This window comes from Triturus cristatus, chromosome 3_1, assembly GCF_964204655.1.
Source record: "Triturus cristatus chromosome 3_1, aTriCri1.1, whole genome shotgun sequence".
Taxonomy (NCBI): domain Eukaryota; kingdom Metazoa; phylum Chordata; class Amphibia; order Caudata; family Salamandridae; genus Triturus; species Triturus cristatus.
The window spans coordinates 735,690,126-735,717,827 of record NC_140583.1 but is presented as its reverse complement, the minus strand read 5'-3'; the positions used below and the strand labels follow the sequence as shown (position 1 = coordinate 735,717,827).

The following is a 27,702-nucleotide window of genomic DNA, read 5'->3' as shown; positions in this document are numbered from 1 at the left end:
CCCAACAGGAGGGTCCTTTTTTGCCAAGGAGTAACAAATTTTGATGCACAAAACGACCCACCGAGAGATGGTCCGTTTGTGCACAGCTTTCCCCTTCTTAGCACCCACGTATCCAACGAAAAGTTGGTCGTCCACCCGGAACTGCTTTGTGCGGTCCAAATAAAAGGAGAGCGCACGTCTTGGGTCCAGACAGTGGAGCCTCTCTTCCTCTTTGGAAGGATGCGGAGGCGGAAAGAAGGTGGGCAAGGTGACAGACTGCCCAAGATGAAATGGAGTCACCACTTTCGGAAGAAAGGAGGGACGAGGCCGAAGGACAACCTTGTCCGGATGAACAGACAGAAAAGGAGGCTTTGAAGATAAAGCCTGGAGCTCACTCACCCGTCTAGCCGAGGTGATGGCTACCAGAAAAGCAGTCTTAAGAGTCAGAAGACGAAGAGGACAATTGTGAAGAGGCTCGAAGGGAGCGCACATCAGAAATGTCAAGACCAGATTCAAGTCCCACTGAGGCATTACAAAAAGGACAGGAGGGAACGTGTGAGTAATGCCTTTTAGAAAGCGTGTAACCACAGGGGACTTGAAAAGAGAAGGCTGATCAGGAAGCCGCAAGAAGGCAGAGATGGCAGCAAGATAACCTTTCAGGGTGCCCAGGGCAGAGCCCTGCCGGGCCAGAGAAAGAAGAAAGAGGAGAACCTCAGAAAGAGGGGCGGAAAGGGGATCCACAGCCTTTGCTGTGCACCATGCCACAAATTTGTTCCACCGGCAGGCGTATACCGTCTTTGTGGAGGGACGCCTGGCTGCCAGAATGATATCACAGACTTCAGGAGGCAAGTCGAATGGCATCAACTGCCGCCGCTCAATCTCCACGCATGGAGGTGGAGGCTGGACAGGTTCGGGTGGAGGACCGTCCCCTGCTGCTGCGACAGAAGATCCTCCCGAAGGGGCAGACGTATCATGGGATCGGTCAACATACTGAGTAGCTCGGGATACCAGTATCTTCGTGCCCAATCCGGAGCCACCAAGATGACTTGGGCCCGGTCGTGCCTGATCTTCTTCAGCACTCTGGGTAGAAGTGGTATAGGCGGAAAGGCGTACAACAGACCGCAACTCCACTCGTGACGAAAAGCGTCGTCGAGCGAGTGCCGCCTTGAAATTCCAACGCGCAGAACTGCTGACATTGCGCGTTCTCTTCGGTGGCGAATAGATCTAACCAAGGCTCTCCCCACTGCTGAAAGAGACCTTGCGCCACTTCGGAGTTCAGACGCCATTCGTGATCCATCATGCACCGGCGGCTGAGTTCGTCCGCTCTGGCGTTCAGAGAGCCCGCCAGATGTTGAACCACTAGGGTGACGCCCTGGTGTTCCAGCCACGTCCAGAGGCGCAGAGCCTCCTGACAAAGGGTCCACGACCCCACCCCGCCCTGTTTGTTGCAATACCACATGGCGGTGGTGTTGTCCGTGAACACCTGCACAACACTGCCCCTGACAGAGGGAAGGAAGGCTTTCAGTGCAAGTCGGATCGCCCTCAACTCCAACAGGTTGATGTGGAGACGAGACTCCGCCGCAGACCAGAGGCCTCTGATCTCCGCCTCTCCCATATGGCCACCCCATCCCAGGAGGGACGCATCCGTCACTACGACATGCTCCGGTTGGGGAAGGGAGAGGCTCCTGCCCATGACCCAATCGCGGTCCATGAGCCACCACTGCAACTGCTGTGCAGTGCCCTCCGAGATCAAGACATGGTCGGACAGGTTGCCGTGATGCTGGGCCCACTGAAACTTCAGGTCCCACTGCAGAGCCCGCATGCGCCGCCTGGCGTGATGCACTAGTAGGATGCAGGAGGCCATCAGCCCCAGAAGCCGCAACACTAGCCTGACCGAAACCCAGGATAGAGGCCGAAAGATGGGAATCAGGGCCTGTATATCCCGGACCCGCTGTTCCGGTGGATAGACCCGGAACTGCGCCGAATCGAGAACCGCTCCGATGAAGAGGAGCTTCTGAGAGGGACTCAGGTGTGACTTCGGCACGTTGATGGAAAACCCCAGCAAATGCAGGAGATCCGCCGTAGTCTGGAGGTGGGAGACGACTGCCTGGGGTGAGCCCGCCTTCAACAACCAGTCGTCGAGATAGGGGAAGACTGGAAACCCTGATCTGCGCAGATGAGCTGCGACCACCGCCATCACTTTCGTGAACACCCGAGGGGCACTGGTGAGGCCGAAGGGGAGCACGGTAAACTGAAAGTGCTCTTGGCCCACCGTGAACCGCAGGTAACGCCGGTGGGCCGGCAGGACGGGGATGTGGAAATAAGCGTCCTGCAAGTCCAACGCTACCATCCAGTCTCCGGGGTCTAGGGCAGCTAGAACCTGAGCCAAAGTCAACATCTTGAACCTTTCCTTCCGGAGGAAGGCATTGACGTTCCGAAGGTCCAAGATAGGGCGTAGGCCCCCTTTGCCCTTCTTGGGAACCAGAAAGTAGTGGGAATAACAACCACGACCTACTTCTGGGCTCGGAACGCGCTCGATGGCCCCCTTGGCCAAGAGGGCGGAAACCTCCTCGTGGAGAAGATGCAAATGATCCCCCGAGATACGGTGGTGCTGCGGTGGCATGGCTGGAGGGGTCGTCTCGAAGGGGAGGGAGTAGCCCCTTCGGACGATTTGCAGCACCCACCTGTCCGATGTGATGGACCGCCAGTGGAGCAGGTGATGGCGAACTCTGCCGCCCACTGGCGTGGAATGGGCCTGAAAGCTCGGACTAGGAAGGCTTTGAGGCGGATGCTGCCGGGGTGGATGTGGGCTGACCTCGTCGTCCTCCAGATCCGCCTCGGCGGAAACCACGTCCGCGACCGCGCGCAGGTTGGTTCTGCGGCTGGTGGCTAGGCGCACGTGAGGAGGCACCCCTTCCTTGGCCACGAAAGGGGCGAAAAGCGGAAGATTGCGACCGCGGGGCCGAGAGGCCCAAGGACTTGGCCGTAGCCCGGGAGTCCTTAAAGCGGTTCAGCGCACTGTCCGCCTTCTCGCAAAACAGGCGAGTGCCATCAAACGGCATGTCCATGAGAGTGCTCTGGACATCGCCGGAAAACGACGTGGACCGCAGCCAGGCGTGACGTCGAAGCGCCACAGTGGTGGAAATGGCCCTACCCAGCGAGTCCGTGGTGTCAAGCCCACAACGTATGGCATGTCGCGCGGCATCCCTCCCATCGGCCAGAGCCTGGGTAAGTCGTGTCCGGACCTCCTCCGGACACAGGGGCAGCGCGTCCTCCACCGCATCCCACAGAGAGTGGGAATAACGGTCCAAGAGACAAGCGGTGTTCAAAGACCGCAGGCCCAAACTAAGGGATGAGAACAGTTTCTTGCCAAACTGCTCCAGTCTCTTGGAATCCCAGTCCGGCGGGGCGGTCGGGAAAGAGGATTGGGAGGTGGAGGTCTGGATAACCAGGCTCTCAGGGGTAGGGTGTTGGGACAGAAAACTGGGGTCGCCCGGAGCAGGGCGGTGGCGCCTGGCAACGTTCCTGTCCACAGGAGGAACTGTGGAGGGCTTGGACCAGGTGCCCTGGAGAAAGTCAGTGAGGGCTTCATTGAACGGCAGCAGAGGCTCAGTGGAGCTTGCTGCATACTGAAGCACCTCAGTGAGGACGTTCGTCCTCACAGCCACGGCAGGTAGCTCGAGCCCAAGGGCTGCGGCCGCCTTGCGCAGCACCACGGAGAAAGCAGCACCCTCCTCCGAAGCCACAGTCGGAGGAGAGATGAATCCAGTGTCTGGCGAGGTATCCAGACCACTGGCCTCCCCCAGTTCATCTGCCCAGTCCTGGGACAGTTGGGCCTGATGGGCCATAGGATCCTCGGATCCCTCCCAGTAGTCCCCATCATCCGACTCCTGGTGTAGAGGAGAAAGTAACGGAGCCGGGCGGTAGACAAAATGTGTCTCTAGCGGCGTCTATCTCGGCGTCCATCGACGCCGGACCGGCGCCGGGCCCGGAGCGGGACTGAACTGGGGCACAACGTCGATCGGGGTCGACGTCGGCGGTGGAACCGGAGTCGACGCCGGTGGAGGAGGCGTGACGAGGTCGACGGGGACTCGAGAACGGGTCCCTCGGGCGCTTGCGGCGTCGAGGCCGGAGCCGTCAACGGGGCCGGAGCCGCCGGCTGGCAAGGCAGCCCAGTCGGGTCCGCGGGGCCCGAAGGCGCACCAGCGGGCGCCGACGGCGGAGCCAGGTTCCTCATGGCCGAGAGGAAGGCACTGACTTCCGCCGGCGTCGCGTTAGTCCCAGGGACCGGAGGGTATGGGGACGGACGCGGCGCCTGCGGCTCCGCCGGAGCCGCGGGGGTGGAACCACCCTGACCCTCGACCGAGTCGCACGACCGGCGAAGGGAATCCGAAGAACGATGTCGCCTCTTGGACTTCTTGGAATGCTTCGCCTTACCCGAAGACTTTGATCCCGACGACCGATGGCGACGTCGGCTGCGGCTCCGCGACAGATCCTTGGACCTCCTCCTGGACCGGGATCGAGAGGCGCGCGGAGCCGAGTGGCGAATCTCGAGAAGCTTACGGGACCGCTCCCGTCTAGCCTTCGAGGTCAGGGCCTTACAGTCCGAGCACGACTCCGCGTCGTGGTCGAGGCCCAAACAGTACAGGCACCGGCGGTGATGGTCCGTAACCGACATCAATCGGCTACAGTCCGTACAGGCTTTAAACCCAGGCATCCTACCGGCACCGGTGTCGATAGACAGGATCAAAAAGGATCAAAAAGTTAGTCAGAAATTGACTAAAGGGGTAGCTCTCCCGGATCTGCGCTTACTGGCGCGGAAAAAAGAAGAACTGACGTCAGCGCGCGAGGGCGGCGTCTAAGTACTCCGACGACGTCATTCCGGCGCACAACGCCGACGACGGACGCGGAGCCGCAGACGACGCCTAGTGACGCGCAAGGGGTATTGCTGACGAAAAATCTTCCGGATCCAGTCTGACGCCTGGGGATATTCTAAGGTGAGGAATCTAACTAACGTGTTTGTTTCAGATGAAATGGTTTTGCCAGACCACTAAAGCTACAATCAGAGCAGTCATACATACATATATAACTTAATAAGAGAGAGAGGGAAATTACTGGAGCCACTCTTAATCCACCTGGGCTAGTATAGTTAAACAAAAAAAGAGTGTATCCTATAGGACTGAGAATTAACCAAGAAATGAGAAATAACAAAGAAGTGAATCACTGTGTTTTAAAAGTACCCTCACTCACCAACCTAGTTGGTAACATGCTTCATCATAGGGTTCCCACCAGAGAGGCCGAATGCCTCTCCGGTGTGCTGTGACGCCTGATTTACAGCGGAGCTGGATTAAGTGAAATCAGTGCAAATTGTGAAAGTGCGGTTTAAAAAGGTGTCACAATTTCATCCAGAGATAATTTTAATAATGGAAAACTGGACACAGTTAAAAGGGGTGAGGTGGACGTGTAAGTTTTGAGGACTCGGAGTCCTTCGGAGGGATGAAGCAGGTGTCCCACGGGCGGAAGGCTTTGATGTAAGTGTGACTACAAGCCTCGCCCCCCACCAGGACTCATGCTGTGATGTGCAATCCCACTTCACAGATCAAAAGCTTTCAGAAATCCTGAAGGCCACATTTAAAAAATGTAAGTTCAAGCGGTTCTAGACACCACAGGTCAGCTTAGCGAGCGCATACCGCCGTGGTAGTCCACAAAGGTCCTGACGAATGCTTCACTTAATATCTCCAGAAGCAGAAACATGTTGACCACCTTTCACATATATTAGGATGTAGCTGGTATAATAATTGCCAGAACTTACACGTCCACCTCACCCCTTTTAACTGTGTCCAGTTTTCCATTATTAAAATTATCTTTGGATGAAATTGTGACACCTTTTTAAACCGCACTTTCACAATTTGCACTGATTTCACTTAATCAAGCTCTGCTGTAAATCAGGCGTCGCAGCACACCGGAGAGGCATTCGGCCTCTCTGGTGGGAACCCTATGATGAAGCATGTCACCAACTAGGTTGGCGAGTGAGGGTTCTTTTAAAACACAGTGATTCACTTCTTTGTGATTTCTCACTTCTTGGTTAATTCTCAGTCCTATAGGATACACTCTTTTTGTTTAACTATACATACATATATATAAGAAAATCCAAGGTTGGGAGGATACCCAACCAGAAGTTTAGGTACAGTATTCGCTTCACTTCAGGGTACAGCACATCTAAATATTCTAAGCACAGTAGGGCAATGAGGTTACTGAAATAATTGCTTGTGATAGAACTTGGCTTCAACTCCTGGCATTTTTTTATCTGCATGTATTCATACTACTTTTCTTTAATCAAATCTGTAGTATCCTATCTGATTCTACCAGGTACTTTCCACAAGGACACCATCTGTAGGTCATTTAAAAATTCTGTACATGGGACAACCGTATATGGCCAAGGCATGTGCTACTGGCTGTAACTTCTAGGGTTTCTGGGTAAACTGCGGCCTTAGGATTTCTTACTAGCCTAACCCAGTAGACAATTGGCCTGAGGTGATAATTTCAGATATATGGATATAATTTAGCTCCACATACAACATTGCTAGAGGGCTGCCTGGACTAAGTCCCAACAAAATTGGAAGGAAGATATTTTCAGCTACTTTGAGTGGGCGAACGTTCACAAACCCGCATAGCCCCACACCTTACAGTGCGGCTGCCACTGCCCTTTACTGATATATTTGCAAAATACCACTGATACTTCTAGCACCGGCCTTATGGCTAAACTTTAAAACTGCTCCAGCTAATTGTCTCAAAACTAGCGTAACCTTCTGAATTGGACTACCCCATTGCAAATTCTCTGAGAATCGAATTCCCAAATAGTCAAACTGCTTAACAGTTTCCAGGAGTATATCTTTAACCAAAGACTTTCACTTAAACCAGGAAGAGAGCCTCAATACCATACTCCTCCTTTTGCTACTATTAACGGTCAACAGCTTCTTGTCTCAATTATACTGAGATTGATTCAACACAGCTGTACTTCTATTTCGTCTCATCCCACCATAACCAGTTTTGTCCTTGTCCTACATCAGCAGCCTTTCTAAAAGTCAAACATCACACAATGCTAGCTGTCTACTCTAACTTTCCTTGGCATCAATGGTACAGAAGGCAATTGTTTCTACTCATTTCTCTCTGACCATCCCTTCTCAGTTTATTGGTCCTGCTCTTATACCCATCTCTATCACAAGCAGTGGTATTTCAACAAAGCTCATTCAGGCCCCTCTGCTTTTCTTTCTCTACACCGTTCCTTTGATTAAATGTCTTTCTACAGCTTCTCCCTAATGACACAGGGTGTACTATCCATTCTTTAGCCCCGTCAACCTGAAATTCAAATCCCAAAACACTCAGCCATAAAATGGCTCTCAGCTCTCTTCATCGTAAAATAATCGAAGACTAAAACAGTTTACTTAACATCATGAACATCTGCTATCACCCTAAGCCACTTAGTCCACTGAGATACCTCCAATACATTCGATCACATTCTCCTTCCGGCAAAGTCCAACATGCAGCTCAACTGCAGTATGATGAAGCTAACTTCTGTCGCATTCACAGCCATTTCTAAAAGGAAACATCAGCTTAATATCTAGAAAATATGCCAACACCTTTGAAAGTGCTTTACTATCAGTCAATTATCGCTGCCCATATATGCACAAACTTGCACACACGTGGTCAGCTACCTTTGTAAAAATCCAATAATTTAAAAGATGGCACCGCATAGAGGTCTCCATATGCACTGGCAGCAGTCAATAAAAATTAATGACAGAAAACATTTCAAAATGTTCATCCTGCATGGGCATACAGGTGCATATACAGACAGATCTTTGAAAATCATTTAAAAAGAAAACAAGTATTGGCAAATCCAAAAGGTCCGCAGCCAATATCAGATCCACTGGCGTTGTCAATGCTTGCTGCATGTTACAGGAAAGTTTTGGTGGTTAAAACCAGAACAACCTTACGCTTTAGAAATCAAAAGAACACAAATGTGGGCAATTAAGAAGTCAATGCTGAAATCCAGTGTACCCAGCCAGAGCAATCAAAAATAAGGGTATTTGAAAGGATCATGTTTACTGTCAAAACATAATTGAAACAATTTGTTATGGTGAAAGCCTGAAGAGGAAATGTTCAATGAAGGGTCCCCAATGGTGGATGGATGACAGAATACTGAGAGAACAGAGCTGTCAAATTATTGGAGGGACACAGACCGAGGACTCAAACACTACCATCGGTAATTCACTCCAAGTTACTATCGGCTGTAATTATCTATCGCATATAAACATACATTGACTCACAGATGCATCAATCTGGATACTCACCCTTGAATTTAGATCGGATGTTGGCCAGTTCCTTGTTTATTCTTTTTATTTCAGCTTCCTTACTCTTGCCTGAAATGCAAACAGAAGAGCAAATGATAAAAGACCGCACAGGAAAATATCATACCATTATCAAGGCCAACTATGTGCAGCATGATGCTTACTGAGCCTTACGGAGAACGGGACAGTGCTAAACTGTGTCCCCACTTTCACAGCCAGCATGTCACCTCCTCAGTAACCGAGATAACCCCCTACCCTTCAGAAGTCTACTCTGCCCGCTCAAACAATTCCCACTAATGTTATAACCCAACTTAATAAACCTTTGATGATCTGAATGCTTCAAAGTCATGCTCGCATGCAACAAGCCACACACTACATTTTCCCTCATTTATTTTTAATTGTGACCATGAAATACAAACCCATGACAGCAGTCTGTTAACACCCAAATCCTTGCTTTGATTGTAATGCTTCAAATTTGGCCAATTGCTCTGGGAAACCCGCCCAACTCACACTGTAGCTTTGACAGGCTGACAGGCTCAATAATAACATCGGAAGATCTGCACTGGTAGATCTGCATGATCAAGAAATTGGAGGCCAGTCCAAGTGTGAACTCAAGCGTGCGTGTGCCTTCAAGTGGGCAGTAAAGATGTCTGCAGCATTTGTTGTGTTGCTTATGAAAACATTAAAACGACCAACAAGTCAACTAAATGTAGTCTACGGATACACATTTCTTAAGGTGTCTTTGTCAATCAAGAAAACAAATATCTAGTTCAATCTCGGATGCAGATTCACAAATCCGCATGCCCTGAATTAAAATGTTTGACAATTTATTTAGATATTACAATTGAATCATACATGTGTATTATTATCATGAGATAAATTTGGAAGTGTGCTGTACACTTTATTTTATGGAATACATCGTCCAACCCACTTTGTCTTAACGGCCCATCACCATATATTTTAATAGTGACTGGTTGGCTGTCACTGAAAAAAGTCTGTTGCAGGCACCAATACTCAACATGGTGCACTGAACACCGTATTAGGGGGAGTGGGGAGGGGTGGGAGAGGAACAAGCACTCACAAAGCAAAGCCCACGGGTATTGCTTATTAAGAGCTACTTGCTTTGACAATATCTTTTAGCCATGTTGTATAGCATTACTGTTTAAGAAAACAGAGGGCCAAAGAAACTCCACTAGGCACCCCATGCAGTGAGTTTTCGTCCAGGGGATCTTGGTGCCATTGCTGCCCCCTTGGAAGTGGAGCTGTATTATTTCGACTTTGAATCTGCTTTACCAAAGAGCAAACAACCTGCACAACGTTTGGATCAAACATCCTCCTCTTCTCTGGGGGTCAAGCGTTCAGATGAGAGATGGCAACGTGGAGTGTTGTGGTGGGGCTAGGACGGTGCAGAAGCAATACAGAAGCCAGGGGGTGGAATAACGGAGGGCAAGGGTGAGGGAAGATACAGAAGGGGGACAAGAGAATGTGAGGGAAGCAACAGAAGGTGGGTAGCAACACAGAGGGCCCGGAGTAAGCAACATGGGGGCACTGGTGGGGAGGAAGCTACAATGAGGTTGTAGGGATGGAAGTAAACAAATGGGAAGATAGAGCAAAGAGGAAGGAGAAAAGAAAAGTAAATGGGTGAGAGAGCAACGGCAGTGGGCGAGGAAGAAGCATAAGGGCAACAGAGTGCAACACAGAGAGCTAAGAGAGGAACAAGCATTAAAAATGCAATAGGTCTCGTCTTTGTCGAAGTTTGAACATTTGTTGTATGCCTATGTATAGTGCTTACTTTATACATTGCATATATAGTGACGTTTATTCACTTGTGTGTGTATGTATATGTATATATATAAATGCATGTATGTAAATGTTTATATGTGTAATTGCTAATGAATGGCATGTATTAATTATTTGCTTCTGTTATGTGCAAAGATCTTTCCATATAGATATATTTATATATATAGTAATATACTTATGTATGTATAGATTGACATATATGTATGGTTACAGATATATCTAGGCGATTATATTAGTATTTGCTATTTATAGCTATGCAGGTTTATTTATATATATTTGTCTATATATTACTGATTAATGTTTATGAGAGGAGCAAATATATAAATGCATGTTGGGAAATATATATGTTTTGGGTTCTATATACTATTACCATTTGCTGCTAATGGTATTGTATAGCAAAGCAAATGGCTTTAACTTAATGAAAGGCGAGACCTATTGCATGTTTAATGCTGGTTTCGTGATCTCTTCCCAGATATGATGGTTGGTGGATCTTTCCTCTGTGATTTTGAGCTTATGGCAGAAGATGATAACAGCTGTGCGCCTGGTGTGGGATTGCTTTCTTAGTCCAAACTCCAGCCTGATCTGGGTTGGTGAGGTGTCGGGGTAGCAGTAAGATGTGCCAATATATTCAGGCTGTTGTAGTGTCCAGGACCAGTGTATGTCTGCCTTGAAGGGCCTCGCTTCCATAGGCCAGGTTTGGGGCCACTTTTGCTCTGCCGATTTCTAGTATCGGAATGAACGAGTGCCCCCCATTCAAATTCTTAAATATGAGCAAGAGTCCAGGTGCAAGAGCAATATATTAGTCACTCTCAGACGGACCTACCAATTTGCAAAAACAATTTCTGCGCAGGATGGAAGCGTTCTGGTATTGTGTTATGTACTTTTAGTGGAACGTGATTCCTCCAGGTACTATTGATTGCAAGCATCACTTGCCAATCTTCGAAAGAGGTGGAATAGGCTGTCAGAGGACCAGCTCACGGCTTGAAGGCCGAGGCAACTGGCCTATTTACCACAGCCCTGAGGATAACGGCCTTTCCTCTCTCCTCTCACCTGACAGTGCCTACCTGCCCGGTTTATGTATAGGCGCCAAATATCCGTTTCAACTTTTGATAAATACAAGTCACGCGACTGAGTGCCAGTATCCAATTTAGAACGGAAATATTTGTTTGTAGGTATGTGCCCACCACAGGCTATTAATTAGTAATCTGCAATACGCTGGGTATTATTCTTAGTATTATAATAATAATTATTATTAGCAAAATAGTAATGCTAATAACCACAAAAATTAATAAGTGCATCTACTATTACAAACGTAATAACATAAGAAGAGAAGCGACAGTAATATAACAATAGCAGCGCTATACTAACAGCACTTCTTACTGCTATAGTGTTATCCTTTTCAGCAATTATATTAACACTGCCATTCTCGCCATTACTTGAATATTATACCTCTGAACTGCCTTGCGATTTCCATAGCACTACAAGAGGGTCACTGGTGCCTGCGTGTTCATCTGTAGGAAATAAATACCACTTGTTTCGCCGTTTGTGGAAAAACCGGTAGCGCATAAACTGAAGAACATCTGAAAACTGCACTCAGCGCTAAACCCCGTTTTTCTGATGTCTACGCGCCGATGTGTGGGCTGAATCAGTTTATGTCAGTGTTAGGAGCGGAGGCTGAGCCTGTCCTGCGGAATGTCACCAAGACTCTGCACCCGACCTAGCGGCGCGAACAGAAGCTGCGGTCCTGCCGCCTGTTTATCACAAGCCCCACGTATGGAGGCAGGAAGGGGAGGGGCAAGAGCGGGGCAGGGACGGCAAGATAGATAGATAAATAGATAGATAGATAGATAGATGTGTTTGAGTTTAGAAATAAGAAAAGGAAAGAAAAATGGAAACTATAGAGGCATATGTGCTAGAAAAGGAAAGAAAAAAGGAAGAAACAGAAATTATGTAAACAGAAAAACGGGAAAACGAAAGAGAAAGCAAGAAAAACAAAGAGAAGGAATAAAGAGGGATGGATCAGCCAAAGTTCATAGGGAGACTACAGAGATTCCATGAGGGAAAGTAAGCAACAAAGAAAGGGCGAGTAAAGGGACTTACGAGGGAGGAGGGTTGGAGTACATATGAGAGGAGCTCTGAAGACAACACTTTTACAAAAGGAGCTAAACTTATGGGCGCAGACTGCTTGAGAGCTTCTGACAGAAATAGATAGAGGGGAAGGCGGGTAGAAAAGAGAGGCTGAGAGGGATCAACGAAAGACAGATGGGAACAAGGAGGAAAAAGAGGAACAGGGTTGAGGAGAAAAAGAGGGTCCCCAAAAGTAGGCATGAAAGTGTGGAGCAAAAAACACTCGAGAGGGAGAGAGAAAAAGAGGAACAGGGTTGAGGAGAAAAAAAAGAGAGAGATGAAGAAGAAAGCTGGGCGAAGACAAAGTGAAAAAATAATTAATAGTGAGGAAGCCAGAGAGGAAGACACTATACAGCAGAGAGGGGTAGGGAGAGGAAAGAGTTCAACACAGACCAAATGAAAGAAAATATTTAAAAAAGAGAAACGCGAAGAAGAGATGGCAAAGAGAAATATTCGGTGCGGCAAGGAGAAATAGACAGCGCTAAAGAAAACAAGATCACACCGAAATATGGGTCATTGAGGAGCCCAGTGGCTCATCTGACATGCAAAGAGCGCAGTTTATAGGCCACAGGTCCTCTTTGGCCGGGAGCGGCATGCTACACCCACTCGCAGCTGCTGCACAGTTCTCCCCCCCCACCCTGTCTTCAGCCGCTGGGCGCCATGACCCTGGGATCCACTCCCACGCATGCGTCACAACAGTAAGGATGATCATAGTATTGCGGCAGCTGTCAGGTTCCTGGAGACGACACAGCTCACAGTGTCGGTCTGCTCTATTGCAGCGCTGTTTCCTATTTTTCACTCCCCGGGGCAACCATATAATGTGGAGAAAAAAGTTTAGTAAATCTTGTGACACGGGTCTCCATAATTTTGTATTTAGAAATAATCTGTTCAGGTAGGAATGTCTATCCAGCACTTAGTTTTCTAACTCCAGTTCATTTTTCATAGCAAACTTGATCACAATTTCCAGCTAATCGTAACTGCCTTATTGTGTGCACAACAAGCATTCGCAATGCAATAGGTCTTCCGTAACTAAAAGTTTGAGCTATTGGCATTGCATTAATATTAGCAACGCCAATAGCTCAAACAATGCAAGACCTATTGCATTGCGAATGCTTGTTTTACCTGTGCCGGTAATGCGTGTATTTTCAAGGTTCACGAGGAGCAGATGTGGTTATTAACGTCATCTGGGCCCCACAGCAAGTGAACCATTTTAAGAAGACAAAGTCTTGTTCAAGCACAGTCGGTCATCACATTCTTTGGCACATTACATATTAGATTGCAAAATGATATTCATGCAAAGGGATTTTTAGTTCGTAATTCTCTGCTTTCCTCATAACCCGGCAGGGTGATCGGGGAGTTATGCGCTCGCTGCTGAGAATAAGGGGTGACTTGCAGGTCATGAGTCCGAATACCAGAACGGAGAGCTCAGCCTTTGACACTTCCTTTGTCGATATATTGTGCACCCGTAAAGAAGTTCAAAATTACAGCTATTTACAGCCGTTCGAAACTACACAGCCATGGTAGTAAATGCCGTGGAAAACACAAACCGTTGCTGCTTGTGTGGAATAAGAGACCTGACTAATTGCGCCTCGCTGAAGTGTCTGGAACGCAGATCCCTCAGAAAATGACGTCACTTATTGCCCACTGCTCACAATTTTGGCCTTCTTCAGCCAAAAGATTCAACAATTTGTGCGCAGGTTGGCAGCCTTGAATTATCCGGTACCAACTTAATATTGCAACCGGAGGAGCAGGGCAATAACATTGGTCTTTGGCTCTCACAGTCTACGGGTGAAAGCTGCAAGTTTCTTTTACTCTGCCAGAGGCAACTCTGTTTCTGGACAAACCAGCTCGCGCTCTCCTCCCCCGCCATTCCCCTCCTCTCTCGCCATTCCCCTCCTCTCTCTCTCTCTATCGCTCGCGCCTGTAAAACGAGCTCCATGTCACAGGAATGTGCGGAAGAAAGCGAGACAAAAAACAGAGAAAACTACCAGCAGAACCCTCTGGGGTTAGAGTCACGGATGCGGCTAATGACAATATCGAACATTAGGTGAATGAAGTGCTGCCACGCCTCGCAGTGTTTCCCCAAAAAGTTACTATTGAGCGGAGTCGGGTCATAGAAAGGCGCTTAGCCTGGAGAGAAGGACCCGGTGTAAACACATATCATGCCGGGTTTATTTATCCTAAACAAAAGCGGCTGCTGTTAAATGTTACTATTGCTTACTTTGCAAGCATTGGAAAGGGCGAGCGGGCAAATTCATGTTTTCAGTCCCCTCCCCTCCCCAATCACAGCAATGGTATTTCCTTTTCCTCGCCACTGAACCCATCACGGAAGGACTGAATTCTGCGCCCTGACAGGCATGTCGATACTATGGATTCTGTCTGCATGGCGTGGCGAGCCCCTCCTCCCCCACCGCACAGCCACAAGTCCTCCAGGCAAATAGGTAAATAAACAGAGCGTGGTGTGCCTGAAGCAGGTGCCCTGCTCCGAAATACAGTAAACAAGCTTTTACGGCAAAAGTAAAGCAAACTAGTCTGTCCAAATGGGACGGCTCGAAAAGCAAAGCAAAAACGTCATAGACACCTCTGTTCCAATGGCTGTCCACCGTTTAGCATAAACGGTGACGACAGCCAATGGAACAGAGGGGCGGGGCTTAAAGCCCCTTACTGAAAATACCCTGCTAACACTAAATCTCGCCAGCGAGACTGTGCATGTCTGCGCAGCCTACGCCAGCCGAGACCTAATAAACGGAGCGTGGTGTGCCTGAAGCGGGCACCCTGCTCCGGAATACAGTAAACAAGCGTTTACGGCAAAAGTAAAGCTAACGTGTCTGTCCAAATGGGACGGCTCGAAAAGCAAAGCAAAAACGTCATCGACACCTCTGTTCCAATGGCTGTCCACCGTTTAGCATAAACGGTGACAACAGCCAATGGAACAGAGGGGCGTGGCTTAAGCCCCTTACTGAAAATACCCTGCTAACACTAAATCTCGCCAGCGAGACTGCGCATGTCTGCGCAGCCTACGCCAGCCGAGACCTAAAAAGAAGCACACCAGTGAGAAAAGGTTGTAAATCTGCACTGTTCTGGAGTGCTTAAAGAAAAGGAAAAAGTAGCAATTGAATGATGGGAAGTGGAAAAAAATAAGTCAGGGGAGGGACAATCACCAAAAGAGGAAGGAAAGCCCACACAAGCTTACGAATAAGATCCAAGCAAATGACGGTGACAATGAAGCCAACCAATGGGAAGTGCTGGACAGATTCTAAGTCCACTGTAATCTAACAATATGTCTCGCAACAAACAGCTTATGCATAGTTTAGTAAGCAAGACCTAAAAATGGGACAGTTGTGGTGGCGGGGAAGAAGGTAATTAAGTCTCGATAGAAGGGAATTTAAGGGGGCAAGCAGAGACATCAATGCACTAGTCACATAAAATCAATTAAAAGAAAAGTGCCAGACCGTATAGTAACCACAGTTTTACTAAACATGCACCAACTAACACTTACTAAACTGCACACTCAAATACAGATTTCCTAGTACCAAAGACATGTTTCTCATGTGAGTGGGGAATGTACATTTTCTGGGATAACAATTTCAGGAAACTGGAGTACAAGGGGGATGGTCTGTAGTCTGGATAATTTCAGAGGATAAAATGATTATTTCGCAATGATAATTCAAAACTAGAGAACAAGCAAGAGGTGTCTTGTGGATTTCAACGAGAATACCATCAGAAACTCTCCTGCTTCCAGGATGAAAATGGCTAATCCAGTTTTGCCTCTGTCACTGTTGCAACATAACAGCACCTATGGCACATCTTGCTGCCACACAGTGCTGCAGAAGGAAAAGTTCTCCCTCAGCCTTCTCCGACACAGGACAATATCAGGAAACAACAATTCACAGGAAACCCATTCCAGCAGAAGGAAAGTTGAACTGTCACCTATCAAGAAGACCATGAGAAATAGATATGCTGTCCTCATATGCTCTTCTAACGCACGACATGGTTCAGAGAACCACATCCACCAAGAAACTATTGTGATTTGAGAGCCAACAGTTGGTGCATATAATCACACGTATGTTCAGAGAAGTGGGCACCCCTTTAATGCAGATAGGTAAATGCATCATCTTAGGCTTCTGTGATGAAATAGCACCTCCACTATAACTTCCAATAGGCAAATCTAAGCTATGAGTTTATGCACCCGGTGGGCCCTGACTGCTTTACTGCAGACAACTCTTGCCAAGCGACTTTTGACTGAACACTTACATGACTGTGTAATGAATGTGGGACAGCACCCAGCCGGCAGTAACAAGATGAGGTAAGTGTATGTGATTATTGCCAGGAGCAAACTGATGCCCACAGTCTACTTTACTACACCCACCGACTATGAATGTAACAGATTTCATAAATCGTCTAACAAGCCAGAGGTACAAATGCATACTTGGTGCCAAATGCACTCCTCGTTTCCATGATGCCACAGGTCCTGGGTCAATGGCTTAAAGCGGTGAACAGGAGCAAATACCTATTTATACGCACCTACTGCAATGGAGGTGGGTAGTGTCTAAAGTTCCCGAAGCCCTGTGTGGAGTAAAAATTGCAGTATCAGAAATAAGGGAACACAGGCTGTGGTGAGCGTTGAATAAGACTCCATACAGCTTATACTGCCTAATAGAGGCTCATGATCACTAAGCCACAGGAGTAGGTCTGGTGCTGGAAATAGGATTCTAAGATCTCAACCTACAACAGGACGATAACTAGAGGTGGGCGAGCCAACAAATTAAGAGGGAGAACCATGGAAGAGCTGAGTTAAGGGTCGTCTTTGGGCTGTAAGAGCCCGTGCACAATCCAAGCCTTGAAAATATTTGGCATGTAAATAAGCAACAAACATATTATAATATGATAACGTGTCATCAAAATTCAAAAGTTATTTCTTTAGCACAGGGAAGAGTTTTACCTTGGTACATCAGATAATATCTCTGCATTAAAAAGTAGTTATTGAAAGTCAGATCTTTTAACCAAGAACTGAGAAACAATCCTGTCCCTCCCTGATGAAAGTGCTATTAGTGAACTAATAGGCAAGTCATTTGTCATGTGTCCACTTTGTGTAGCCTAGATTCTTATCTTAGATGAAGCAACATTGTAGGCTATTAAATAAAACACAAGAGGTCCTCTGTACAGCTCACATCCTGAACATGCATATTTTAACGAGCACTCGAGGTGTGATATCGTTCATAAAGGACCTCCGGTGAAATAATGTATTTGCCTAGTATTGTTTTTGACAGTTCGGTCGCACAGCTAAGCCGGTATTGATCCCTGGTTTTCTAGTTTCAACCTGTGCAATTCATCCTCTATGTAGGTATCTTTTTCTCACGGTCACATTTAATGCTTTGTCCTTAATTCCTTCAGGATGACTTTAGAGTGTGGATGACCGTCTGAATTCACCTTTTATTTTTGTCAGCAGTTTTCTTAGGGCAAACTTTGCCCATGGACATAAGAGTGCTTTAAATTAAATACAGACAATGATTTAAAAAAAAATTGGCAAAGGTAAATTCAAACAGGATTCAAGGATGCTGAGGCAAGGCAGGGATTGCAACCTGGTTTCCCATGGTGCATGGTCAGCAGCTGTAAGCCACTAGGCCACATCTCCTCCTGTGAAAGCTTGGCTCTTTTGGGCTCGAAGTTCCAAGAGGACCTCGAGATCAAGCAGAGTAAGGCATCAAGTTAGAGTCAGGCTTGAGCTTTTGTGGCTAGTCTATCTTTAACAATAACAAACCTAGCTATAAATACAAGACTGTCATTATGGCCATCATGGGAATATAGGGATTTGGACATTCAGGTCTACCAACTCCTGTGACCGGCCAAAGACATAACTGTTACTTTCCTAGATAATCCAAGTCTTTCCATGCACCCAAACCACAAATTTTACATTCCACTATCTTTAAGTTTGCCACGTGTGAAAATCCCCTCCAACCGACCAACTACTCGAGAATGTTTACTTCTTCTGTGCCCGTTGCAGGACACTTTTTTTCTGTGTATATGATATGTCTTCAAATGTTGCCCCAAGCATTTTACCTAAATTTAAAATTTCACAAAAAAAGAATAATTGGTGTATATTTGTCCCTTTAAATAGGAGGGTATGGGCCACCCTCCGAGACAAGGATAATGTTTCGTATACTATATGTCTTGATTTGTTGCCAAATTATTGTTTTCTGCAAAAGACATTACCATGACTGTACTGTAACTGAACCAATGCACTTTTGTTTTTAATGAATAAAAAACTGTTTTAAAAAAAAAAAACATGTTACCATGATTATCCAAAGAGTAGCGACAATTGCGGCACACTATGCAGGTATGTAAATACTGGTGAAAAACTTGGCGTAGCTTGCACAAAATACCATTAAGGGATAAGTAAGGGACATCAGATGATTTACTGTGCAAGCAACTCATTCCTGCAGACTTGACCGAGGCTCCAAAGCTTTGGGAGTTTGGGTTATTCAACCAAAGAGGCATAGGGTGACAAGCATCAGTGACATGCAACAACATTTACAAGGTTGTGTTTTTTGGTAGGGTGGGGGAGTGGCACCCACTTCACCCGTGACAGAATCTCAGTGTCTTCAAATAATAGACTAAGGTCTGGTCTCCAACTATGTACTTAATAAAAGAGCTAGAAAGACAGAATTTAGTAACAATAACAAAAAGGAACATCACTGAAACAAGCACTAGCAAAGTCAATAGGTCGCATCTTTGAGTACTAATGGCTCTGCCAATGCCTTTGGTTTATGCTGTACAACAATGTGCTGCATGGCTCTCAAAAAAACATAATAGGTCTGAGCAGGGGATGTGAGGTGGGCAATGGAAAAGTAGTTTGGGGTAGCAGGTAGGGGAGGGAGGGAAAAGAAGCACATGATGGAGAGAGCAACAAAGAGGGTAGGGGTAAATGCACATGGTAGAGAAGGGAGAAGCACACAGGCAAGATCAAAAGGCCAGTGGCATGGGGCATTGGGGAAGGGGAGAAGTACATGGGCGATAAAGCCACATGGAGTGGGAGGGCAGAGGGTAGCAGCACACTATTGAGAGAGCAACACATTGCGGGCTTGGGAAGAGAACCACACCAGTGAGATTGCTGGAAAATACATCTACTCTCATTAAGTGTTTAAGCAAAAGGAAAGAAGTAGTTCCCTAAATGTGAGCAATGGAAATGCACAAGTAAAGATACTCTGATCTGGGGGAGGGAGAAACAAATTGGACAAGACAAGCCCTTGAATAAGAAACAAGCAATTGAGAATGAAAATAAAGCCAAGCAATTGCAAGCAATAGGCAGATTTTAGGCCCAATGTAAATTATTGGTAAACTGGTACTAGATCTTTTGCAATAAGACAGCTTGCACTTTCTGGTAGGCTCGACCATGAAGCCTACCAGACATAACAGCAGTACAGCGGGAGAGAATATTTTCTGAAGTTTCAGGGGGAGAAGACAGGATCGTCCTCATCTCTACCCACTTTCTATTGTTTAAAACCGCTTCATTTGGAAGTGACAAATGTCACTGACTAGTCACTCTATTGCAGAAAAGTAGGCATTGCCGTTTGTGGAGCGAATACAGGAGCTGGAGCTGCTACTATAAGTGATGTCCTCCTCCTACTGAAACCAAACAGAGAATTACAGATAATGAAGGCAAACGAATACGACGACTTACCAAGAAGCAAACAAAACACACAAACACACACAAACAACACACACACGCACGCACTCACTCAACAGATGTATTCTGCACTGTGGGTATGAGAACGCTGGCTGGCAGGCCTGATCTTGGAAGCACTTCCTGAGGTGGCTATTACACTGAACAGCTTCTGCGCTGCTAGGCAATGGATTAGGGCAGACGTTTTCACAGACACCTGGTATTTTTAAAGCTGTTGGCACTAGAGTACCCACTTAAGCATATCGCTGTGGAAACAAATGGGATAGGAATAAGGCGGCACTGGAAATGTGAGTCAGGGCATGATTACGCATCAGTGTACCACATGGGTAATGAATGCTTGCACTTCACAGGCAAGGGATCAGGTAGATCAGTTCTTTCTAGCTGAGGGGAAATGGATGATCACCCGATTATAGCAAAGGCAAGATTGTGGGTGAACTGCCCGTTTGAGGACAGGGTCCTAGCTGGACTCTCAAGTTTAGGGGCAATAAAGAACAGGCCTTTGAGGAGGTCAGCCATGGAGGATCATCCTTTCTAAGCCAAGGATGCGGATAAACTGCCCCTTCCAGGGCTGGAACATGGGCAGACTGCCCCTTTGAGACCACAATCTCAGATGGAACCGGGGCCAGCGACAAGTGAGAGTGGGATATTCTAGGACAGGGGTGACAGGGGAAATGGAGGATAATCCTTTCCAGGCTAGGATCGTGGGTGGACTGCTGTTACCAATTCAGGAACAGGGGCTTGCTTTTCTGTCCAAGCCAGTCCTGCGGGTGGACTGTCGTGAGCAGGTCAGGAACACAGGTGGACCGCTAAGATCATGGGTGAACTGTATTTTCCTGTCTAGAGGCAATGAGGCTGGTGTTCTATGGTCGCGGACATGAGAGGGACTGCCCTGTCAAGACAAGGAGTGAGGGGTCACTGCCAGAATCCCAGGTGAGGGCCATGGGAAGGCCCACCCTTCCAAGAGTAAGTTAATAGAATACCATTCTTTCTAGACCAGTAATAAGAGAATCACCCTCTCCTGCCAGTATGGAGAGTGGAAAGCCCTTTCCTGAACATTGTAAATGGCAGCCAGTTTTTTTGGGCCAATATCGATGGAGTATGTTCTTTACAGTTTACGAGTAATAAGGGATGATCTTTTAAAGACCAAGAACTAAGGAAAAATCTTTCCAGGCAAGAGGTAGCCAAGGGCGGCCTCTCCAGTTGGTGGGCCAATGGTTGGAGGCCTCTGCACACCAGGGCCACTTGCTTTGAGACAAATATATAAAGCACATGAAGAAATGGATAATAGTAAGGATTCCACTCAAGTAACAAAAAAAATAACATTTTGAATATATGAAAGTCCCAACCAAGGCTCCACAGCAAGGTATACAATGTTATTCTATGGCGAACATACCACTGGCGAAAGCCTGACACCGTCATAAAAAGGAATCAAGTTTAGGGATGCGAGGGCTCTTACGAGGTCCAGATGCTCATCAGAGAGCATGTACAATATTACAATGAAAATCAGATAAGACTAGAATTAAAACACGCTGTTTAAAACTTCAAGCTCGCACTTGTGTGGGGTGTGAATATGTGCTGCACATGGTAACACTTGCGTCTCTGCAGGGTCACCATTATCTGCTGAAACATGACTTGCGCCTACACCCACCTCCGCAGTCACCATCTCAGATCCTTTGCATCTTTAGAGGTGGAACATTTAAGGTCTTTGATCTTAAAACCTGTGCTATGGCAACAAGTCTAGATAATTCTAGTGGATCGAGTGTGCAAATGAAGGTTGGAGAGAACCTGAAGAGTTGCCGCGTGGTTCTAAATCTATGGAAAAATTTCTGAGGCTTTCGTTCACTGCCAGTGTTCTTAACTGTAGCAACAAATCTATGACCTTTGCAAGTGAGGGTAGAGAATGAGGACAGCCACAAAGAGCCCAAAAAGCAGAGTCCATGCTGGACGAAAACCCAGGTCACGTGGTCCTGGCTACCGACGGAGCTGAGAGGATTATCCGCTTGTTGCAGGAGCTAAGGCAGGCTTCCAGGGATGGTTGCTGTAGTGATGCACTGCCCATATCCTCACTGTGCTGGGATTGCTTGTGCAGTAATCCAGATCTGCAGCCCCGCAGAGCTGGTTCACCCAAACCGCGCATTGAGTAGATTCAACCCCACTTAGTACTTCCATCTAACAGAACCTACAGGATGCTTGATCACAGACCATTCCAAAAACGCAGAACTTCATTTTTGAGAAATGTGTAAGAATCGTAAAAGAAAGCGAAGATTTTACGTCGAGTCAGAAGTAGTAAACCAAGTCTGCCTCGAGGGCTTCTGAAAACAGGGGTCATCATTCTTCAGGGGAAAGACTGCTAACTCTTATCCCAAAAACAGCCTGTATCGGGTTGTGTATAGTGTGATATTTAACAAACCACCACGAACAAAGAATTGCCAGTGTTTACAGGCTAATGCTCCTAACGTGGTTATAACCGTGACATTTGCACTGGATTACTTGAAAGGTCTCTGGTATTATCAAAACAAACTATCTATATTGTTCAAATTGAAAAGACCTTATAATGCACATTTATGTTTTTGTAAACAAAATAGAGGCTCAGTGGGCCCCTTACTGCTAAACACCAAAGTGCACACTGACTGCACTTGGGATGACGCTTTACACGCAGTCTTCTATGTAAAGAATTCTTTAAGGGAAGCAGGCAATAAAAGGTTGGAGGCACACAGATAAAGCTCACATATCTCATTGGTGCTACCAAGTGAGCCAGGGATAGAAAGATGCGTCTCATAGGGCAAGGAGGACTTGCAATACTGGAACAGGGCCCACTTCACGGGTATCACCACCTCGCTAGAATCTGCATGCTTCCACTGGCGCCCTCCTGCAGTCCCGAAATGCTTTGTTTAACCCTGTTGCCCTTTATGTGAAACAGCTTCCCCTTGACCTTTTCTTTTTAGACGTGTATGGCTGGGAGTTGCAATTCCCAAGTCAGTATGTTGTACAGTATAGTGCAGTGTTTTATTTACTATTTTCAATAAACATTTACTTGCTTGAAAAAAAAAAAAAAGCATTTCTAGCTAATTTCACTAAAAATGTAATATACAAATATTTAACAGGTAATATGCTCCATCTTGGGGTTCTGGTGATATTTCCAAACGACTTTCCCTTCTGCCTTACATTAGGAGGTTTTACCGGAGCCTTTTGATGGAAATGTTATACGGGATAAAGTATCTCCTGCTGTATATTATAGGGATATTACAAGTCACTGAAGTTCCTTTAGAACGTCATGGAATTTCAAGGTGACTGGTAATGTCCTTATAATGTACGGTAGAGGGTGCTTGTAGTCCTCATAATACATGGCCACAGCATCCACTTCACACAAAACTATTATATCCTGGGTATGGTGCTCTTCTATGAGAAAGAAAGAGGATGTGTGTAAACATGACGAATAAAATTAGAATTGCTACTGCAAAATGAAACACAGCAAACAGTTAGATATGTGTTGCAAAAAATGCCAGAATCAGTTTATTGCAAGACAGATTAAAAAAATAAAACAAAACACAAACTTAAAACATGTAGACACATGCAGAGAGGTTCTATCTTTCCTATAATTATCCAAAGTTAGGAAAATAAACATGTTGCCTTTAAAATCTCATGTTCTGCTTATCACTGTTCAAGTAAAGGGAAAAAAAAGAGCACAAGGAGGAAAAACCAATGCCTTTGCACTTTTGAAACGGCAGCTTTAATTATGGTCTTTGACCTGTATTTCCCTTTGGCTGCATGCTCTGTCAGCAGTTACTGTGACGTTAGAAATCAACTGTAATAAGTTATTACAGTTAAGCAGCTACGTTATTCCTTTATTACAGGCAACTAGTTGCCTTACAAGTCACCTGTAATAAGGCAATTAGAGACTGGCTTTTACCAAGGGTTTGAAGGCTCCCTTGCATTATATAGGACAATATTACACAGTTATCTGTTAGGTCTCATGGGTTTGGGAGAAAGTGAGAGATACAGATGGAAGTGAGAGTTAGCGAGATCGAGACAGACAGCGAGAGAGACTGACCAATAGATAGACCAAATTGCAAGTTAAGGCATTAATCTCATGTACAAGATAAAAGGACTGATTTACTGGAATCTAGAGGAAGACAGGGAAGATTAATGGTGAGGCAAGGACCTTTTCAAAGCAAACCCTACGATGAGATGTAGACTATCAGGAAAGTATGTAGTGAAGTGCCATGGACAGATCTAAATGCCGGGGTAAGCAATTAGAATTGGCTCTGTATTCAGCCGAATAGTCAACTTGCTGCCTTCGTCTGTTTGCATTGCTTGAAAAACAGGCATAAGTAGCAAACTTAACAAACAGTCTTGGGCAAGAAGGCAAACGCACATTTGGGATAGCCAAAAAAGAGGCTGTTGTAGTAATCTATTTTACCCATGATTAATGACTTGATTGGGGCGTTGAAACTGTAGAAAGCGAAGAGGAGGGGGGAATACTGCATATGTTTAGCATTTGAATTCTGTCCGCCCTGGAGGTGGAAAAAATTAATTCAAGGCCACAGTGGAAATCAGGGTTATTTATAGTCGATGGGAATTAGACAGGGGTCAAGAGGGTTCTTGGAGTGATTGAGCCTGGGAAGTATTTTTTAGGTCTCGCGTGGCGTTGCAGGGCAGAGACCTGCTCCTCCTCCGCGAGAGATTTTGTAAGAGAGGACTTTCAGAAGAGGGCTTTAAGGCCCGCCCCTCATTTCCATTGGCTGGCGTCACCGTTTATGCTAAACAGTGGCCTGCCATTGAAATGAGGGTTTTCTGGAGACGCCCTTTCGCCTCCGAGCCGACTCGCAAAGCACTTTATCTTTATGGGGCCATGTGTTTCTAATTTGTAACACATGGCCCCATAAAGACAAGCAGCGCGGTCCTCTTTCACTTTCGGGAACGCGTTTTTTTAACCCCTTCCTCACAGACGGGTGTCAGACTCAGCAGAGAAATGTGAGCGCCGGTCGGGGCTGGGGGCGGGCCCCCTCTGCTCCCTCCTATCCCGCGGACAGATGGAGAGTTGGTTTCGCCTTGTTTAGTAGTGAAATTGGAGTGTGTACGTGCCTGTAAGCTTTACCCTGCCATGCTAATGACAGGATGGAAACGCGAGGCTGCTCGCAGGTCTGCAAGGCCTGTGCATGCAGTTTGCCCTGAGTTCAGTACGTTTCCACAAGGCACTGCGTGAATTCGTTGCTCTGCCACTTGTTTCCAGGAGTGTGAACCCAGGTGAATCCGAATGGAGAAGCATAGGGAGGCAGTTACTTGCTTATATGGATCAGATCTCTTTCTTAGGGCTATCAAATTCTGCAGAGGGGGGACGCAGCCAGAAAAAGATGTCCGCCCAGGGTCACGGCAGGCTGCCCAAGGGCGGTGCTGCTGGGACTGCTTTCTCCGGATTTCCCAGGCTACTCTTGAAGTGCTTGGAACAGCACGACCCCTCGAGCTAGAGCGACACAATGACCCCCATCCAGTCTGGTGTCATTGTTCGTGGAAACGGGGTACTTTGCATAACCCTCCAGGGCCGAGGGGGGGGCGGGGACACTAGGGGCGTTGTTAGTGGGAGGGGGGGGGGGGGGGGAGAGCACTTACCATAGGTTTCTACTTAGTTCAGAGTACTAAGGGCTTTTTCGCATTGCACACCAGTGGTGCTACAAACACATCAGTACCCCTTCGATTTCCGGTATGGCCCACTGCCCAGCGGCTCCTGTGCAGAAAACAGACACTTGGGACCTCTCCTGCATGCTCCTTAACAGATGAGTCTGGCACCGCATACGCAACTGTCACTGAATAACATGTTCTGATCAGTGATTAATAGGAGTCCGTTATCGACTTGCCAAGGATGAAAGGCTGAGTCGGAGTCTCTAACCAGTTACCTCCACCTCTCCAATTAGGAGTTTAGTCCGCTGTGCTACCTTATTTTCTCGCTATTTTCTAAAAAGACAACCGTTGGCAATTGAAATGACTACCGCATTGCTTGGGAGTGTAGCTGTTGGCATTTATTCTGCTTCGGGAAAGGGACCTTATTTGCGGTTAAAAGCTAACAAACCACACACGGAGGCGTGCGACATAGTTGTCCCATAAAGTGTATAGGAAGATATCGTACCCTCATGACTAAACATCGATGCGTGACCATAAACTCCTATGCAGCTGTCGGCGGGGCGGTCACCCAGGCAGAATCCAATCTCACTTCTTTATACAGTGGACAGACCGCACCTCATGCGGTTTCCAGAGTATGCACCCGGTCAGGGTGGTCGGCAGGGGCTCTTCGTTTCAGCTGGCCCAATCCAAGTGCCATGAATTGCCCGATGAGGCGCTTGCTAACAAGTTTAGGCTATTGGCATTGTAAATGACAATGCCTTTTATTTCTGTTTTAAAAACTAAAACAAGTTATTTGCAATGTCGATAGCTCAAACTCGTGTAAATGCTAGACCTATAGCATTGCAAATGCTTGTTGTTTTGTGGAGTTGAGCATGAACAAGCTAAGAGACTTCTACTGTCGGGCTGCATATATGCAATCAGAAATTCAAGTTTTAATACAGACAAGGATGCACTAGAGAGAGAGGATGTGGATGTCACTGTATAGAGATAATAGCAGAGGGCCATTCTGTGCCTTGGGGTATCCGTACAATGGGGGGAGCACCAACAGGGAGGCCAATGAGCAGCAGGATACCAAGAAGGCAGACAGCGGATGCAGCTAGTAATGTATGAATGCCATTTAGGGGTAACTAGGAGTAGTTCATACTTTCCCCATGCTTGGCATTAGGGGGCCCCTGGCTCTGCCCTTCCTATGCCTATTTCAGGGGTTCTGTAACAGTGTCAGAAACAGAAGGTAAAGAGGGAACTTTATCCTATTTACTTGCAGTTTCCACATATTGTCCTTCCCCTAACTCCTGAGTAACAAACAGGAAGCAGTTGGAGGTTATGTAAGCGGCAACATTGTGATGCCATTTTTCCACCAATAGCATTTTGTTTATTATAGTGATGAGATTAGCTCAGGATGGAAAGAGGTGAAGGGGGAAAGGGAGATAAGGGAGTTAAAATACAAGGCAAAGTCTGATGCCAATAGCCATGGTGGAGTGGTGACCATACGACAGGAGAGCAATGTGTTTGTGTCTGAGTATTGGGAAAAGATAATAATATGGAAGGAGATTCACTTTACAGACCATTAATTATCTTTGAGAAGTACATGTTTCTGCTTGTTGAATGTAGGTGTTTTAAGGTGCAGATGTTGGGGGTTTAAAAACGCTAGAGAAGTGATTTGATTAAATGACTTGATGGTTGTGTTTATCAAGCGTTGACTAGTGGCTGAACAGTGAGTATTGTTGAATAGGTCATTTGAGGAAAAGTTGGTTAGAAAGATTAGGCTGCTGGGGATCTAGTCAAGCTCCTCTTCTTGCTAACATTGAATTTACTAAGTAGGAAAAGTGGGATATTCTTAACCTCACCAAGCCGAGTGCGGCCATGAAGTCGGCTTGCTACAGCACAGGGATGACTTCTTGTAGAGTGACTATATGGAAATGTTCTGACAGGATGTACTCATTGAATAGCCTGCGGTAAAGTATAGGCCTTAGGTCTTGTCTTTCTTGGGTATAAGTAAGTATAAGAAATACACTCCCTTGCCATGCTGGTATAGCAGCACAGGTTATGGTACTCCTTTGAGAATGAGTGACTGTACTTTTTCTTGGAGTTGGGGCTAATGTTCTGCACATAGGGTGTGGCTGCTGGGTGAAATGTTTGGTGGGG

General features: G+C 46.6%; 1 protein-coding gene across 4 annotated transcripts in view; it reads right to left on the bottom strand.

Moving 5' to 3' along the window:
- AP2A2 (adaptor related protein complex 2 subunit alpha 2) overlaps positions 1 to 27,702 on the bottom strand; it is a 495,736-nt gene that overhangs the window by 328,509 nt on the left and 139,525 nt on the right. For all 4 annotated transcript variants that reach the window (XM_085644892.1, XM_085644893.1, XM_085644894.1 and 1 more), the window contains exon 2: positions 8,331 to 8,399. In XM_085644892.1, the coding sequence (XP_085501018.1) occupies positions 8,331 to 8,399 (69 nt within the window). The remainder of the gene's footprint in view (positions 1 to 8,330; positions 8,400 to 27,702) is intronic.